This window comes from Gopherus evgoodei, chromosome 4 (assembly GCF_007399415.2).
Source record: "Gopherus evgoodei ecotype Sinaloan lineage chromosome 4, rGopEvg1_v1.p, whole genome shotgun sequence".
NCBI classification, from domain to species: Eukaryota; Metazoa; Chordata; order Testudines; family Testudinidae; genus Gopherus; species Gopherus evgoodei.
In genome coordinates this window covers 106,194,743-106,212,595 of record NC_044325.1, presented here as the reverse complement: position 1 = coordinate 106,212,595, position 17,853 = coordinate 106,194,743, and the positions used below count along the sequence as shown (strand labels likewise).

The window sequence follows — 17,853 nt, the reverse complement described above, 5'->3', positions numbered from 1 at the left end:
AAAAGGATGCTAGGTTCATGCTAGAATGGAGTTTATCAAGCAAATCAAGGCTACTATTGCCTCATTGTTTGTAGGACAAAAAAAGAAAAAAAATTATTTAGAGTTCCACATTTCTGAAGGTATGTTTTGAAGACAACAAAATTAAATGATATGGCTCAAATCAATGTTAAACTGCTTTCTGCAACATGTCTATGAAATGTGCTATTGTCACTGACCACAGGATTTCAGGGTAAAATTCATCTCTGTTATCTGAAGTGAAAGTTAGTGTTTGGTTTAACTTTTTTTTTCCTTTAAGATCAATTTACCTCAAATAATCAAAAAAATTGATGAATGAAAACCTGATGAGAGGACCTGAATAAACACAAAAGAGAACCTTTCCACAAGAATGGAATTAATTGGTGAGTGAAAAGACAAAGTTGCTAAAGCTTCAGTTTTAGCCATTGTTGATTTCAACCTTTATCAAATTAAAAGCCAGGCATTCTTGTGATTTCTATTGAACGACACCATTTCTTAAGCTTTATCTCTCATATTACTTCTTAAAGCTTCCATAACATCTTATGTTACACAACTTGATTTAAAAGCTGCAGGGGTATAAGTATAAAAGACAAGATTAGGAAAAATCCTACTGTCTGGCAAATTGATACAACCAAAACTGCAGTCAGTACTAGTGAAATGCAATTATTTACTGCCCATAGGCCAAGATGCCGACCTAAATTTAAAATGCTGAATGCAGTTAATGATTGGGACATTTGACCCATGGATGAAAATGAAAAATGGTCCCCTTATCCAGTTTCCTGTCAGCCAGTGGAGGATCTCTTGACATGGTCTCTACTTTGCTTAACTTTTCCTCTGGCTTCACAAAACATGCTCTGCTACACACTGCAATTCCAAAAGGGTGCATATATGGGTAATTATGTAAAACTTTTTAAAAAGCAAAAGAAAAAAGAGCATAATCTGGATTTCATGTTTTTGTTGCAGGTGACTTTTAAATCCTTGGAACGGGAAAAAAAATTTATTCACTATAAATCAAGCTCCTTTCCTTTGGCTATAAAATTCTTAGTTGGAATTGTTATAAGATAAATCAACATGAAATGAAACAAGGATAAAAGGTCATTGAATGAGGTATCAGTAGTCACTCAAGCCATTCTATAATTGAACAGAATTCTTGTCACCAAAACATAGCTGTCATGTAACTAATATAGTATCCTCTTTTTCCTATGAAATACTGTTTCCAGGATTTGTAACAAAATAGGCTTTTGCAAGAACATTTTCAATTCTCCAGCAAACATTTTATTCCTGAATGGTATTTAAAACCACAATCACAACAGAACAACAACAACACGGAGCTGTATAACAAAAATCTAACTACATCAAAAGAGAATGGGGATTATGCAGCATTTTAAAATAAAATACAATATTAAAAGTACTAAATATTAGGCTGCTTTCAACTCTAATCTCTTTTACTTTATATACTGTGTATGTCTCAGATTTTATTTTACGTATTCATACAAAATGATTTTTAAAAAATCATTAATACTTATTCCTGATTTATCCAAGGGAAGGCTGTATTGATGGTCAGGGATTCTGCTTTCTCATTAGCTGGACAACAACTGCACATGATATCTGCATTTTACAGGCTAGTTAGCAAATACACACAAGTACTTTTGAGATAGGGAGCCTAAGTTTCAGACATGGGTGAAAATGTTAGGTACTGAAAACACTTTATTACAATAATGGGTGCTATAGAAATTTCAAAAAGAATTAAGCACTTATAGTAGGTGGCTGAAAAGGTTTAAGCACTTATATGTACATATGGGCCCTGATTCAGCAAAGCACTTAAGCATGTATTTGTATTTAAAACGTACATAAGTGCTTCGCTGAATATTGATAGAATTCAGAACATATCAAACTGTTCGTTTCCTTATTTTCTGACTCCTTGGGACATTCTTGGGAGTTAGGAGCTGGAGAGAAGGACAGGGCTTCAGGGCTAAGATAAAGATAAAGGGGAGGGGCACAAGGAACAGAGCAATAGTATCTCAGTGCATATGACATACAGAGGTGGAGTAAATGAGAGAATTACAACCTCTAAAGGGAGTTGATGGTGAGGAAAAAGAAGGGAAAAGTACAAAGATGAGGACTATCTGAATGAAATACACACCATGAGCCTGATCCTGCAAACCCCTATTTTTGTGAATAGTCCCCCAAAAATTAACAGGACAACTTATGTCAGTGTGGATTACTCATTGATTAAAAGTTGTGGGACTGGCCCCTAAGAAAGTAGTTAGCTGAATGAATTAGGAATGTCTGGAAGAAATAAGATAAGATATGAAAAAAAACTGTTGCCCAAAATTCATTGCAAAACTTCCAACAAGACTTAGTTCACTTTTAAAAGGCGGAGTTTGTTTTTATTGCCATTTCATGTGTCCCAACCTTAAATAGATACTGCAGAGGCACAATCAAAACATGAAAAATATAAATCACTATTTTCAACCTGGATGAAATGAATAGGAACTAGAAATCTTGTGAGAACCTATTTTTCTGATTCTTCCCATGCAGTTTCTAATCCACAGTTAAGTACCTGATATTTTGGAAATTTGTCTGAGCTGACAGGAAACTCCAGCCTTTTTTAAATTTGACCATCAATGTTTCTTGGATGACTAAGGTGTATCTGACGTTCTCAGCCCTCATTTGAGGGCTGTGTTGAAATTAGCAAAGAAAATTCTCACTCAAAAGTTGTACAGTAGTTAAAGAGGTGTAAACAAAAACCCAAAGGGCTAGATCCTCATTGATGATAAACTAATATATCTGCACTAAATAGAGTTATGTTCAACACCAGTTGAAGATCTGTTCCAAATAATTTTAAACAGTCTATAAAATTTGCTTCCCCTTCAATTAATCACTTTCCTGGCACTTTTGATTTCATAATCCAACCATCTCCTCTATAATCCAGGAAGCATCTTCCGGGATAGCCAAAACCTGAATTTTTAAATGTTAAGAATAAGCAGAGAAAGACTTACAAAAAACCCTCTTAGGCCTACAAACCAGGGCAAATTTTTATTTTCAAGTGACTTTTAAATTAGTATTCTCAGTTGTTTATATAGAGTCATATTAAAATACCAGAAAATTCTGGTTTAAAAACATGGCATGGTCTGAGATATCAATATGTGACAAAGTGCACACTTGGATTAAACAAGGTTTTTTGACTTAGTACCTCAGCTGACCCCTATCCAATATAATGCTGTGAGCAAAGATGAGTGGTTGGAACAAATACATGTCTGAAGAAAATCTGTCTCCTGGGAATATGCAACCACTTAAAAATAATCACTGCTAGGTGTTTGAATAGGTAGATTCATTCAAACTTTTCAGTACTGCTTTCAGAATGAAGTGTTGCCTCCTGTTTTTAGGAAGAGACACTATCAGGGTCTAAACCAACTTTAAAAACCTCACTATACTTTAACCAAAAAAAAAAAAAAGAAAAGAAAAAGAAAAAGAAAAAGAGAGAGAGAGAGAGAATGAATCAAGTGCTGGCCTGGAGAGTGACTGCACAGCAGACAAACAATTGTTACAATGACTAACTCTCCAAATTATTTCCACCTGGGCAGCAGGTGTAGAAACTCAGGATGTCAAATTCCCCTCTCATCTATACCATATTAGTCTCCTAACAAGCAGAAAATGCTCCAATGCATGGCACATGCAGAATCACTAGTCTTCAGTAGAGGCTGTAGCAGCTGGCAAACACCTGAAGTATTTCTAATTTCATTAACAATAATTTCTTTTAAAAGCAAGCTTAATGCTTCGAAGGCTGGAAATATGGTGTTAGAAAGTGAAGGCCTACATTTATGCACAGAACACGAAAACAGCATAAGTAATAGCTATGAGGAAGAATGGTCTTGTAATGATTGCACTGGACTAGTAGGCAGGGCACCTCAGTTCAAATCCTACTATGCCACAGATTTTATGGGTGACCTTGGGCAAGTCACATAATCTAATTCTGTCTCAGGTCTCCATCAGTAAACAGGGAACATAGTACTAACCTACTTTACAAGGGTGTTCCTAAATTCTCTCTAAGCTGCATAGCCATGCGGCCATGCAGCTGCCTATTAAGCGCCTCACAGGTGCTCAGGGCTGTGGAGAGAGATGCCTCTCCCCAAGCCCCAAACCTGCTGTGGTGCCCCTCCCTCGGCCCTGACCCAGCCCAGCCCGGACTTGCTGTGTCCGGGGGAGAGAGAGCTGGGGGGGTTCCCCACATCCCTCATCCCCAGCCCCACCCAGAGCCTGCACCCCAGCCAGAGCCGATACACACCCCAACCCTCTGCCCCAGCCCTGATCCCCTCATCCCCAGCCCCACCTAGTAGCCTGCACTCCCAACCAGAGCTCTCACCTCCCTGCACCCCAACCCTCTGCCCCAGCCCTGAGCCACTCATCCCTGCCCCCACTCCCAGCCAAAGCCCACACCCCTAGGCAGAACCCTCACCCCCTCCCCTGCATCCCATACTCTGAACCTCTCGGGCCCACCCTGCCACATGAATTCCACCAATATCACCTCCATATCTATGCACATCACAAAATTCATTCCACACATGGGAGGGGAAAATTAGAGGGAATACTACGTAAATCCGCGTAGGTGTGGGATGCTTAGATAGTAAGATGGCAAGGGCAAAAGACAGAACCATTCAGTTTCCCTACAGCATGTGTTATATTTGCTAAGGACAGTCAGGAATGCAGAGTCAAGCATACATTGTTGGAGGGCTCATTCGGTTTCTCATTTCTCAAATCCAATGATCTCAGGAGAGAGAGAAAAAACCTTTGTTCAAGTGTGCACAAGCTGCACTAAGTGCATTAAACTGAATTTGAACTATACAATTCTGAAGGCCTCTGACTCAGACAGAATTAGCAAATTCTATTCTATACAGGTTCTCATACTGCCCCCATCTCCATTGTATCTCAGATTTTTACCATTATTTCCATTTTGTACAAGACAAACACTTATTTACATTTTGCAAACACTGTATAAAAGAAATATAGAATGATTAAGCAAATTAGAATTATATAAAGGCTATATCTCAGAATCACTGTAAATACACTGGAGGTAAAAATATGGATTTATGGCTAAGGAGGTGTTATCCTCAAACATTGATACTTGCCATTGCACCTGTTAACATCTGATACCTGTTAACAGAAAGCAGAGATTTCCCTAGAAATTTATTTAATTAGCTAAAACATTTCATTTAATGAAGTAAGGAACCAAAGACATGCTAATGTGAGTTAACATTTTCCAAACATCATCTGCATGAAAGTAATTGTAAGTATCTTTTAAAATTCAGTAAGTGCAAATGCAATCTTGTTTTTACCTAACATTACAATAATTTATAATTTTATTAACCATTTTGGCATTAGTAATAAGGTCTATCCCTACATTTGACTTGACCTGAAAAGTTTTGTTTAAAGTCAGTTCAGCATTAAACTGCATTTCCCAATTGTGCCACATTGCATCATGAAAAATTGTAGTTTTCGTCCCCATTCTTGCCTATGAGCTGGGTTACCTGGCCCATAGTTCAGTGTAAGCTCCCCTCTGACCAAGCTGCATGATGCATCTTGGAAGTCACATGACTGAAGGTGTGTCGTGAGACATGGCCCATACAAGAAATGATCCAGCGTTTGTTTTCACATGCAAAATTATGGGTACAATTTTAGACACTGAGTGAGGTGGCTGAAAACTCCTGGGGCCAAGTTTTCCATTCATTCAGCACAATCCATGATAATGAAGGTCTTAAAATTTAATGGAATGTTCCTTCTGTTTTTCCAGCAAGCTCAGTTTTTTGTGATTGTCATTATGTGACATACAGCCATGGATCTATTGTCATCACTATGAGTTTACATAGCTCCTTTCACTAGTAATTAATACAGATTCTTTATAAATTAAATTTATATAGCTCCATTCACCTACTGTATAAACATACAAGGGAACACCAATAGATAAACTCTAATGCAACCACGAAAAAACCCAGGTAAGTAAGTTAAGATAACTGGAATAAGTTAAAGCATTAACTCTAGATTTTAAAAAGAGCCGAGAGCCAAACTAAGCATGATCACTCTTATGACAGAATAGTTAAGCAGCTCCCTTAGATAAATTATCAGAATACTGCTGATGCACAGCACATTTTAGAGAGCAGCACAAGGCTATAAATATGCATGGAGTGACCTTATTTGTATTGTTCCTTCTTAGGGCTATGTTCATTAGTCTAACAAAGAAAGGAAGAACATCCAACAAAGGGAGGAAGGATTGCCTTTTGGTTAAAGAGAGGACTGGGAATCAAGAAACTTGCAATCTATTCCTGGTTCTGCCATGGACTTCCTCTGTGACTCTGGGCAAGTCACTTAACAGTAAACTTTTTGCATTTGTGGGACTACATCTAGGAAAAGGCAGCCTGATTTTCAGAAGTCATTAGAGTTAAATAACTAACTTTAGGTACCCAAATATAAAATGATTGTCCACTGGACCTTGGTTTTCTCCTCTGTAAAGCGGGGATACAATATTTATCTAAGTCACAGCGTTGAAGTTTACATTTGTTCACATTAGTAAGATGCTGTGAGAGCTTCAAGTGCAAGACACTATGGACTGAAAATGGTTTTATAACATGGTGTCCAGAGCCAAGATTTAAACCAATTGCAAAATGAAGATAAGCCACCTGCTCCCATGGGTGTTGGATAGTTGTTTTTTTTCTGGCCTGAGTACTCACACACTAACTCCTGACCTTTGAATAAAACTTCTTTATTTATATAATAAAATATATTGCCCTTTATAATTCCAAAGCAAAGTACAAACATGACTAATTCATCTCTAGGGTCACATTTTTAGAACTAAAAGCATATTCAAACCTTGTATTAAACATTCCTGAACTGCTTAAGTTTCTGCAGTCAGGAAGGCAAAGTGCCTTCAACCCACTTTGAATTTCAGGGGAGCTAAGATGGGCAGCACAGAACTTACACTCCAGGAGGAGGGCAGAGGCCAACATAGCTTCTGTCATAATATAATTCCCAAATCTGGACCTTAGTGTCCAGGATATGGGTACTAGCATAAAGTCCTCTAAGCTTAATTACCAGCTTAGATTCGGTAGCGCTGCCACCAATCAGGAATTTTTAGGGCCTGATACCCTCTGGTCCCCCCAAAACCTTCCCAGGGGACCCCAAGACCCAGATTCCTTGAGTCTCACAACAAAGGGAAATAAACCATTCCCTCCCACCTCTGTACCTCCTCCCAGATCTTTCCAGCCTGGGTAGACTAGGAGATACCGTGAATCAATTCCTTGAAACACAACACAGAGAGATCGAGTTTCTCTCTCTCCCCCTCACCCAGAGGCAATACAGATTCAAGCTGTGTGAATCTAACACAAAGAGGAAATTTATCCTTCCCTTCTCCCCACCAATTCCCTGGTATATACAGACTCAATTTCTTTGAGCCTTAATTAGGAGAGAAAAATCAACAGGTCTTACAAGCAAAACTTTTAATAAAAAAGAAAGAAAAAAAGTAAAAGGTTTATCTCTGCACTTTAGATGGTAAACAGTTACAGGGTGTTTCAACTTATAAACAATAGAAAGAAACTTTCTCCAGCAGAAACACAATTTAAGCTACTTCCAGCAAGTACACATATGCAAATGGAAAAAAACAAATTAAAAGACTATGACCGCCTTTTCTTACTTACAGTTCTGAATAGATAAGAGACTGTAGCAGGGAGATTGGCAGAAACCTGGTTGCACCTCTAGCCCCATCCAGGACCCAGAGAGAACAAAGCCAAACCCAAAACCCACAAACAAAGGCTTCCCTCCATGAGATTTGAAAGTATCTTGTCTCCTGATTGGTCCTCTGGTCAGGTGTTTGTTAACCCTTTATAGGTGAAAGAGACATTAACCCTTAGCTATCTGTTTATGACACTTCAATCACTTTGTACCCTCCAGATCGTGGCTCTTCAAGGGTCTGGAGAGGCCCCTAGAGTAATTTAGGCAGCCCCAGTCTAAGCCTTGCCTGAGGCTACCCTATGGGCCACAGTACTGCCCAGAATCTACATGGTGCTGTGGGCCACAGCCCCACTACCAAGACATTACCTACCAGGTTTTGGGATTGGGTCCTCCAGAAGCAGCCTTATGGCTGTCTTCCATGATTCCTACACCTGGAGAATCTTCCCCTGGTCAGATACAGGGCTTTTAGGGCCCTGATAGACCATTTTATCATAAAGCAGGAGTGAGGATCTCCAACCAGGGGACATTACACCCTATGAAATTAAATTGGTTAAATTGAATACAAGCAGATTAGTCTCTGTGAGGAGAGCCGAGGCCAAACATAAATGAGTCTATCCTAGCAGATGAGGTTCCAATGCACAAAATAGGTTTCTTGGGTTTGTTTTTAAATCTAGACAATTTCTCATTATGCATTTTATAACATGAAAGTACGTTTAGGTACTCTGTATTTACCATGCTAACAACCACCAGTGAGTCTGACATTAAACTAAAGAACCGTGTTATGTCCTCTTTAAATCTCTTGAGCTCGTGGTAACAGTTTACCATCCATAAGGAGCTTTGCAAAAAGCCACAAATATGATGGAAAAAGTGTGGCTGCAGCATGAGGTTTAAACAAAAGCTGATTAGCCTTTTGTATTTTACTTCATTACCATGTGGGCAGGGGGAAAATCAATATCTTCCAATACCTCTCTACTTGGAAGAATTCCCTAGAAACATGGAGACAATTCAAATGCAGTAAAATTTCTGAGAGAAAGATTGATGGAAAATAGTTCCTATCAATCAGGAGTTTTCAAAAGCTAAGCTGAGACATTACAGCAGTCTATCAAGCATATTGAAGAAATATACACCAAAACAAGCTGTATTGAACTGGCCGTGACTATCACTCTGAAAATGGCATCTGTATGAAACATTTTTCTCTATTCCCTTAAAAGGATAGTGTTTCATATTAAACCTAATGATTGTTCTGGAAACCATTTAAACAATGCTAACTGAAAGAGGGATCATTAAAATTTACTTCTGAATGTTTTCACTTATAAAACTCATATTGGTCACTATGTGTTCTTAACTTAGAGAGATGGAAGATAGGTTTCTATAACAGTGGTTTTGTTTCTCTTTTAGGTTTTTTTGGGAGATAAACTATACACAAAAGTACTGTATATATCAAACCAGATGTCAATTAGAGAAGATAGGTCTGACAGTACACTAGAAAACCACTAGCGAGGTGACTCAATACACCAGGGACTTCCCAAACCAAACTGTGATTTCCCACAAAATCATAGGGGAGCGAAAAAACAGAGTAAACAGTTTAAACAGGACAGGAACACAATTTAAGGGCCTGTCCTGAATTCTTGCACATTCAGCATAATTAGTGACTTTAAGAGCAGTTGAGGATGCACAAAGATTGGATGTGGTATTCTCTTAAGGATAGAGAATATCAGTACTAAATTGACCATTGTGGAAGCAAAATACATTTTAAAAAGCAGTCTTACAGACTCCTAGTGGGGTGTATAAATTTATATTTATATTTAATGCCTCACATAATACAATACAGTGCCACATTTTCTGTTGATTAACACAATTCTCTCTCACATACACATGAATGCCAAGCCGGAATCCTGAGACAGGCATGCAAACCAGGCTATAGGCTAGTTATAATGGCCTATTTCTTATTAGTTAACTAAGTGTTATTCTGAAACCTGACAGTCCTCATTTAAATACTATCTCTGTCTTTTACAAGTCCACATCAATTGTTTCACAACTCTGTTTAAATCCCACCCATTAAAGCCATTATATTGTGGTTTTCAAATTGGGAAGACAGTTCTGCACCATCCTTGGACCTTATTGTGCACTCAACCCACACACATGAGTAAGCAGTATGCGCTGTTTGCCCTCCTCCCTCCACCCCCACCCACCCAGTATTTTTCCCTCCCCAATACCAACACCCTTCTTTCACGTTTGCCTTTCATTTTATGTATGTCTTTTGTGTTACTTTAGCATCCTTTGAAACACTTGCCACTCCTTTGTCTTGTTATGATTATGACAGACTGCAATCCATTCTCCCTCCTCCATCGTACTCTCCTTCTCCTTTTTCTTACCAGAACAAACCTTATCAGCAACGTTTAAAGAAACCCCAAAACCAACAAAAACCCACACAAGAGATCAGACATTTCTGAAAGAGTTTAACTGTTTCGGGATTCTTAAACCACCTCTACATTTGATTCAGCTACCATTAGCGGAGGACAGAGCACTCAGTGAGTGAGTGTGGGTTATACAAGAAATATCTGAACAAAATCATAATTTCATTTTCACGGAGGTTAGGAATGATCAACTACTTCTATAGTTGGGTTTTCAGCAGTCTAAATAGGGTACCTTTCATTATGGTGACTTTCATCACTGTGAGCCACTAATCAGACTGTGATACTATAAAGTAATTGAAAAGGCTATATTACTGCTACAAATATAGTCCGACATTTTTAAAAAAATGTAGTTCATGCTCTCTTTATAAGCAACCAAATTGTATGCTCAAAACACCAAACTGCACACACAGAATAGGAGATTTGCTAATAGCTTTGCATGAATGCAACCCAGAATTACACATACATACTCCGCTCTTTGTATGTATGCTTTTTTAAACCTGGAGCCACAAAACCAAATTAACATCCAAGTTCTGATGTTTTGATCCACAGAGAAACTCATTGAGCCAAACCAGAGCAACTGGACTTCAGATATAGTACTCAGTGTTTATCTTAGCTCACAAATGTACGACATCTGCAGCCTTTTATTTTATTTGAAGTAAATTTTGTAATGTGGTATTACATCACTGTGGGTTCAGCTCTGGTGGCTACAGTTTCAAGCTTAAAGTGAAAGTCACTTTTGCTACTTGCTTCAGGTTTAGAGTTTCTAGGAACACATAAAAAACAAGGATAGTGACCACACATACATTTCATCAGAGAGCAAGGGTGAAAATTGGGATGAGGGGGGTGGGGTATTAGGCATCTATATAAGACAAAGCCCCAAATATCAGGACTGTCCCTATAAAATCAGGGCATCCGGTCACCCTAAGCATTAGGGTCTGTGGGTCTCATGGATTCATCATCAGTAGAGGGATGGTTCCTGCAGGAATTTCCCCACAGAAAGTTCAATTTTCCTAATCTGGGCACCCTCCTTTTATAATGCCATATGACTATACATCATTAGCATTTATGCAACAAATATACCCTAACTGCAGGGTGCACTATTAGAAAAACGTGACTGGTAGGTATCTTGTAAACAAAAATTTACTCTGTTAATTTTTCACAATATCATCCATTGGTACGTCTTTTTCCCTGTAATCTTGTGGCATAGGGCCATTTTTTGGTATTTACTTACATCAAGCATTTCTTAATCCTGTGGCCTAATATGACTAAGCTAAAAATTTTACAGGCCTCAGCCGGCAGGCCTTGCATTTCAACCCTAATTACTTACATACTTAATATATAATTATCCCTTCTAACTACTGATGAATTTTATATTCCATAATCCTACAATTTAACTCTATTTAGCATAGAATAGAGATATTATATTTTTAAATGTTAATTATAATATCACACAATAAAGCACTGGCTACACATTACATCAGCTCTTACCGCTGAACTGGCAGTGGAAGGGAATCTAAGTAGTCATCACCTTGACAAGCCATGCTTCTCAGTCTGTACTTCTTCATGAGCCAGAAAATCTAAAATAAAATGAATAAATCAAAACAGCAGAAAGTCAGATTGATATGGTACAATCAAGTGTCAAACCACTCTTTTTCCATACAGTAATAATATTCAATTATATAGCAAAATAATCCATTGAGAACAACTCAAAGGGCCGGATTCTCCTCTACACTAAGAATGCTTCGCATTGCTCTGGCAGAGAGTCAGACCAGAAAGTACATAATATTGTAGAACACATAGGATTACTGTGCTCATGAGATTCTTGTATTATTGCACAGCACAAAGAGTTACTTGTAAGGAACATTATACTAGTATGGGGGCTGTGAAGTGACACAGGGTCATTACCCAGCCACCCCCCTTCTCCCTCACAGAAATTACATCCCAGGATCTCACAGAGACAGCCGACTCCAATTACAATGCATCAGGCTATTGTGTGAAGGATCAGCTCAGGCAGTATGTTAACACTGTTTTAGCAGCATTTGTATGTATTAAAGAAGTGGGCAGGATAGGCCCCTGACGTCTAATGATAAGTGTTAACATAAGAACGGCCATATCAGATGAGAACAATGGTCCATCTAGCCCAGTATCCCATCTTCTAACAGTGACCAATGCCAGCTGCTTCCACAACAGCCTTGCCTACCTGAGTGCTCCTTTAGCACATTAAATCATCCAGTGGCCCCACAAATTGATTGGCTAGATTCCTACTTCTGATGTACTTAAACAATTTGTTGCTGTTAATTTGTCTTTTGGTAGTTGCTGCTCATATTCTCTTTTGGCCTGCTGAATTGTACTTTTACACTTCATTTGCCAGAGTTAATGCTTCTTTCTATTTTCCTCAGTAGAATGTGTCTTCCAATTTTTAAAGAATGTCTGTTGCCTCTAAGTGCCTTCTTTACTCTGTTGTTCAGCCACGGTGGCATGTTTTTGGTCTGCTTTTTTAATTGGAATATACGTTGAAGTTTGAGCCTCTATTATGGTGTTTTTGAAAACTTTTCATGCAGTTTGCAGGCATTTCACTCATGAGAGTTCCTTTTAATTTCCATTTAATTAGCGTCCTCATTTTTTATAGTTGTCTTTTTGAAGTTAAATGCTATTGCGATTAGCTTCTTTAATATTCCTTCCCTCCCTGCCACACTTTGATGATATCCTGTGTTCCACTTGTGGTTTGAGGACTAGCTGCTTCAAGAAGCAGTCATTTATGTGGTTTAAAATTTTTAATCTCTGCATCATGTCCTAAGGTGACATGTACCCAGTCGATATGGAGATAGTTGAAATTCATCATTATTGAGTTCTATTTTTATAATCTCTCTAGTCTCCCTCAGCATTTCATAATCACCATCTTGGTCAAGTGATCAGTAGTATAGCCGTACTGCTATACTCTTATTATTCAAGCATGGGATTTCTACCCATAGAATCTCTCTGGTACAGTTTTAGTCGTTTAAGATTTTTACTATATTCAGTGTAATGCTTTCACATATAGCGTCACTCCCCCACCAGCATGAACTACTCTATTATATTTTGTACCCTGGTATTACCATGTCGCATTGATCATCATCATTCCATCAAGTTTCTGTGATGCCTATTAGATCAATATCATTATTTAATATAAGTTACTCAAGTTCACCCATCTTACTATTTAGACTTCTTGCATTTGTATGCAAGCACTTATAAAATTTGTCAATATTTAATTGTCTGCCTTCATATGATGACTGAGACTCTTCATTTGACTGTTTCTCTTCAGCCCCTACCTGTACTTTATAAACTTCTATCGTCTCCTCTTTATTAGGATATAGAGAATCCCCATGAATAGGCCCTCCCCTAAGGGATATCTCTATCCAAACTACATGCTCTTCAGCACCTGTCAGATTTCCCCCAGCCCTTAGTTTAAAAACTCCTGAGCTTTTTGATTCTACATGCCATCAGTCTGCTTCCATTTTGTTTAAGTGGAGCCCACCCATCCTGTATAGCCTCCTCTTTTCTCAAAAGGTTTCCCAGTTCCTAATAAACCTAAATCCCTCCTCCAAATATCATCATATCAGGCACACATTGAGACTCTGTGGCTCTGCCTATCTTGAATGTGGAACTAGAAGCATTTCAGAGAATGTACCATGGGAGTTCTGGACTTTAATTTCTTACCTGGCAGCCTAAATTTGGACTCTAGGCTCTCTCCCCTACCTTTCCCTATTTCATGGGTACCTAGGTGTACCATGATCACAAGCTTCTCCCCAGCTACGTTCTCTCTAAAGTTTGTGCCTAAGCGGCCACACAAGAGGAAATGTAGGGCCATGCACCTAATTAGTGGAGCCACACAGGCATGGCTCCACTAATTAGGTGTTCTCTGGACCCTGGAGAGGACATGGAAGGTGAGGTGGTGGTGGAGGAAATAGGGGGTGGAGGGGGACTAAGTTTGGAGCATCCTTCCCAGCCCCAGCTGGGCTGTGTGCGGCAGTCAAGGAGAGACGTGATTCTCTCCCAGCAGCCATCTCTCTGTAACCCTAGCTGGGCTGTGGGGGCTGAGAGAGACAAGGAGTCCCAGGGTGATGCTGCAGGGAGAGAGAGCTGGGGGAAGTCCTCTCTCCCTGCCATAGTTCTAGGGCAGCCTGTACCCAAACCCCTCATCCCCAACCCTACCCCAGAGCCTACACCCTCAGCCAGAGCTCTCACCCCCAATCTTCTTCCCTAGCCCAGAGCCCCCTCACACACCACAAACCCCTCATCCTGGCCCACCCCAGAGCCTGCACCCAGAGCCAGAGCCCTCACCCTAACCCTCTGCCCCAGCCCTGAGCCCCCTCCCACATTCCAAACCCCCTGGCCCCACCACCACCACCACATGAATTTTGTTACATGTACCATATGGAAGTGATGCATGAGGGAAAAATTAGAAGGAACACTGCCCCCAGCACTGCATACTAGTCTATCTAGATGCCTCGACAGATCCACAACCTTCGCACCAGGCAGGCAATTTACCCTGTGGTTCTCTTGGTTATGACATATCCAACTATTTCTAAATAATCAAATCCCCCATTACTATTACCTGTCTCTTCCTGGGTTCCCTCTCCAGGAGGGTATCCTTCATACAGAGGATACCATGACATCATCTGAAAGGAGGATCCCAACTACAAGATCGTTTCCCTCCATTACAGTCTGATGGTCTCCTTCCCCAAGGCTTTCATCTGCCTCAACAGCGCAGAGGCTGTCAGACGTGGGTGAACCACTGTATCGCATCCTGGAAAGTCTCCTCTATGTACTTCTCAGTGCCCCTTAGTTCCTCCAGTTCAGCCACTCTGGCCTCAAGAGCCCATACTTGGTTTCTCAAGACCATGAGCCACTTTCACCAAATGCAAGCATGTTACCTGCCCACAAGGCAGGTAATCATGTATTCAGTGCAATAAACTGGATAGCCTCCACTCTGCTGCTGGACTTCTACCTGCATTGTTTTTCCTCTTGTAGCTTTTTTTTAATGTTTGTTTTGGTGAGGAGCATTTGTTGGTGTAAGTTTAGCGAATGTTTGGTGTGTCTGGCTTTGCTGTCAAGGAGTTGAGCACCCTTGCTCAACTCCTTCGCAACACTCCCATTTTGCCTCTCCTGGCCACTAGCTCCCCTAGCCACTTAAGAGATAGCTTTTGAAATCCCTGTTCTCCCTGAGTAACCTCTCCTCCCCAGTTAAGGTCTCCTGAAGGGATGAGGGGCCAAAGTCTCATTAAGAAGGTGTCAGCCTTGCTTAGCAGGCCACTAGGCTCAGCACATGCTCTCTCCCCACTCCCCTCGAACAGGCCACATTATCAACTTGTATTTTTGTTATATTTCTTTCCATACACAGTGGTTTAGCAATTTGTAATGTTTTTCATCGTTTGGGGTGGGAGAGGCATGGGGGAAACTGGCAGCTTAAAAAAAAATTATACTAGAGACAATTCCACATTGGTCTACAGCTCCTTGTGCCAAAAAAAGGGAACGCAAAAGGAACCATTTGCTTTTTGCAAAAAGGGGGAGACACAGTCCCCCCCACAGTCTCTGACTAGGTGGGACTACCAACAGTCAAAGGAGGTCTACCCCACTCAGGAATCAAGAGGGACCTATAACCCTGAGTAACCATTCAACCCACGGCTAGAGGGAACCCACTCCCCATTAAACTCATGAGGCCTAAGATGAACTGCTGCTGTTCGGGGAACCACAGAGGGTCTTCTATTTGAGGTGACAGGGAGTGAAGAATGGTGGATTGGGGTGAGGGAGAAACAATGTGAAATGGATGCATTTTCTGAGATGTGTCAGGGAAGGATACTGAATTGGTGGCTTTTGGTCAGGTAGAAAACATTTTACCCAAGGCATGTTGTATGTATTCACAAACTAAACACAGAACATTTGAAAGATCCCCTAGGGGAATTTTGGCAGCACATCAGCTGGTTATTGTCTATGCTCTGTGAATGGAGTTCAGCTGGCATATACGAAACTTGTCACTCCAAATTGCTCTTAATTGATATTAAGTGTGGGCCTCAGCCTCTTTCCTGACAAACTGATCTCATTCCTAATGCATTTCCTTGCTTTATGCTGGATTTGTATGTCAAAATCCACAAATATTGTCTTGAGTAAATAAAAGTTATAGCCAAAGTAATTCACCTACTTCATCCAATAATACACAATACCACAGATTGTTTGGGAAACTTAACACACACACGCTTTCCTGGAAATAATGAGTTTACTTTTAAAAAATGTATCTAGCAAAGGAATATACTGCAAATAGAATAGCATAAAACAATTAGTGGTTTAAGTGTTATTGAATACTCTGATTTTAAAGAATTGCCAGTCTGAAGAAGTTCCATCTTAAAACAAGATTGCTTAAAGCTTAATAAACTGCCCCTACATTGCTCATACATATTAAAACATAAATCTCTTCTGAGATATGTCTTGACTTGGGAAACAGGATTAATGAGTCTTTTTGACATTAGGGGCTCTGCCATACAACCATGAAAAGTACAGAAAAAAAATCAAATCATATCTTTATTTAGCAATACAAAAAGAGTTTAGTAATTTTTGCCTCTTCAACCAAAACAAATTTAAGGGCAGCTAATATAAATAACTAAATTTAGTTTTACTGGAAATACTTCATATTGGTTCTGAGCAAATTTTTAATCAAGGAAATAAAATATTGCTCAAAATCTTGATCTTCAAGGTCAAGTTTCCTCTCTATAAAACTAAATACTCAAAACATTTGTAAAGAACTGAGAGACCCCTTTTCTAACAGACTGTGTCTGAATTCACATTATGGTTATCAGAAATAGAATTCGCATTTTTCGGCTCCCAACACAAAGGCAAAGGCCTCTGTCTGGCAAGCTAATGCAGCTGCTCCATTAGCTCAGCCAATGGAGGGAACCTGTACACACATGAATGGCTCTGATCTAGTCCATTAGCAGTAATCAGCTATATACATACATAGTTATATACATATGTATACATACATAGATAGAGACCTGGTCAATGCAGTCTAGTTTTCTTTAGATATTAAAAACCTATAAACATTTGAGCTATCCAATCGACAATACACATTTAGATCATGCCCTTGGGAGTCTTTAATGAAAAGCTATTTTTGGATCAGACTGCACCCTAAAGAATCCCCAAGCACTTCACAGATTTAAAGAGATCCTTGTTTGTATATTAGTATGGGATAACTCCCTAAAGAATCATACTGCACCCTAAAGAATCCCCAAGCACTTCACAGATTTAAAGAGATCCTTGTTTGTATATTAGTATGGGATAACTCCTGTTCATATAACATCATACTGCACCCTAAAGTCATACTGCACCATAGTATGGGATAACTCCTGTTCATATAACATCATACTGCACCCTAAAGAATCCCCAAGCACTTCACAGATTTAAAGAGATCCTTGTTTGTATATTAGGTTACATATCACTAGAATATCCAGATATATGTTGGGAAAATAACACCGCAGGGCACAGACTATCCAATAAGTTCCTGGACTGCATTGCAGACAACTTTTTATTTCAGAAAGTTGAAAAAGCTACTAGGGGGGAAACTGTTCTAGACTTGATTTTAACCAATAGGGAGGAACTTGTTGAGAATTTGAAAGTAGAAGGAAGCTTGGGTGAAAGTGATCATGAAATCATAGAATTTGCAATTCTA

At 39.5% G+C, this 17,853-nt stretch overlaps 1 protein-coding gene across 1 annotated transcript in view; it reads right to left on the bottom strand.

Annotated features, from left to right (window-relative positions):
- Positions 1-11,719, bottom strand: part of INSC (INSC spindle orientation adaptor protein) — a 125,005-nt gene extending 113,286 nt beyond the window's left edge. Inside the window, exon 1 of the mRNA XM_030562620.1 lies at positions 11,643-11,719. Within this exon, the coding sequence (XP_030418480.1) occupies positions 11,643-11,719 (77 nt within the window). The remainder of the gene's footprint in view (positions 1-11,642) is intronic.
- Between the last annotated feature and the right edge of the window lie 6,134 nt (positions 11,720-17,853).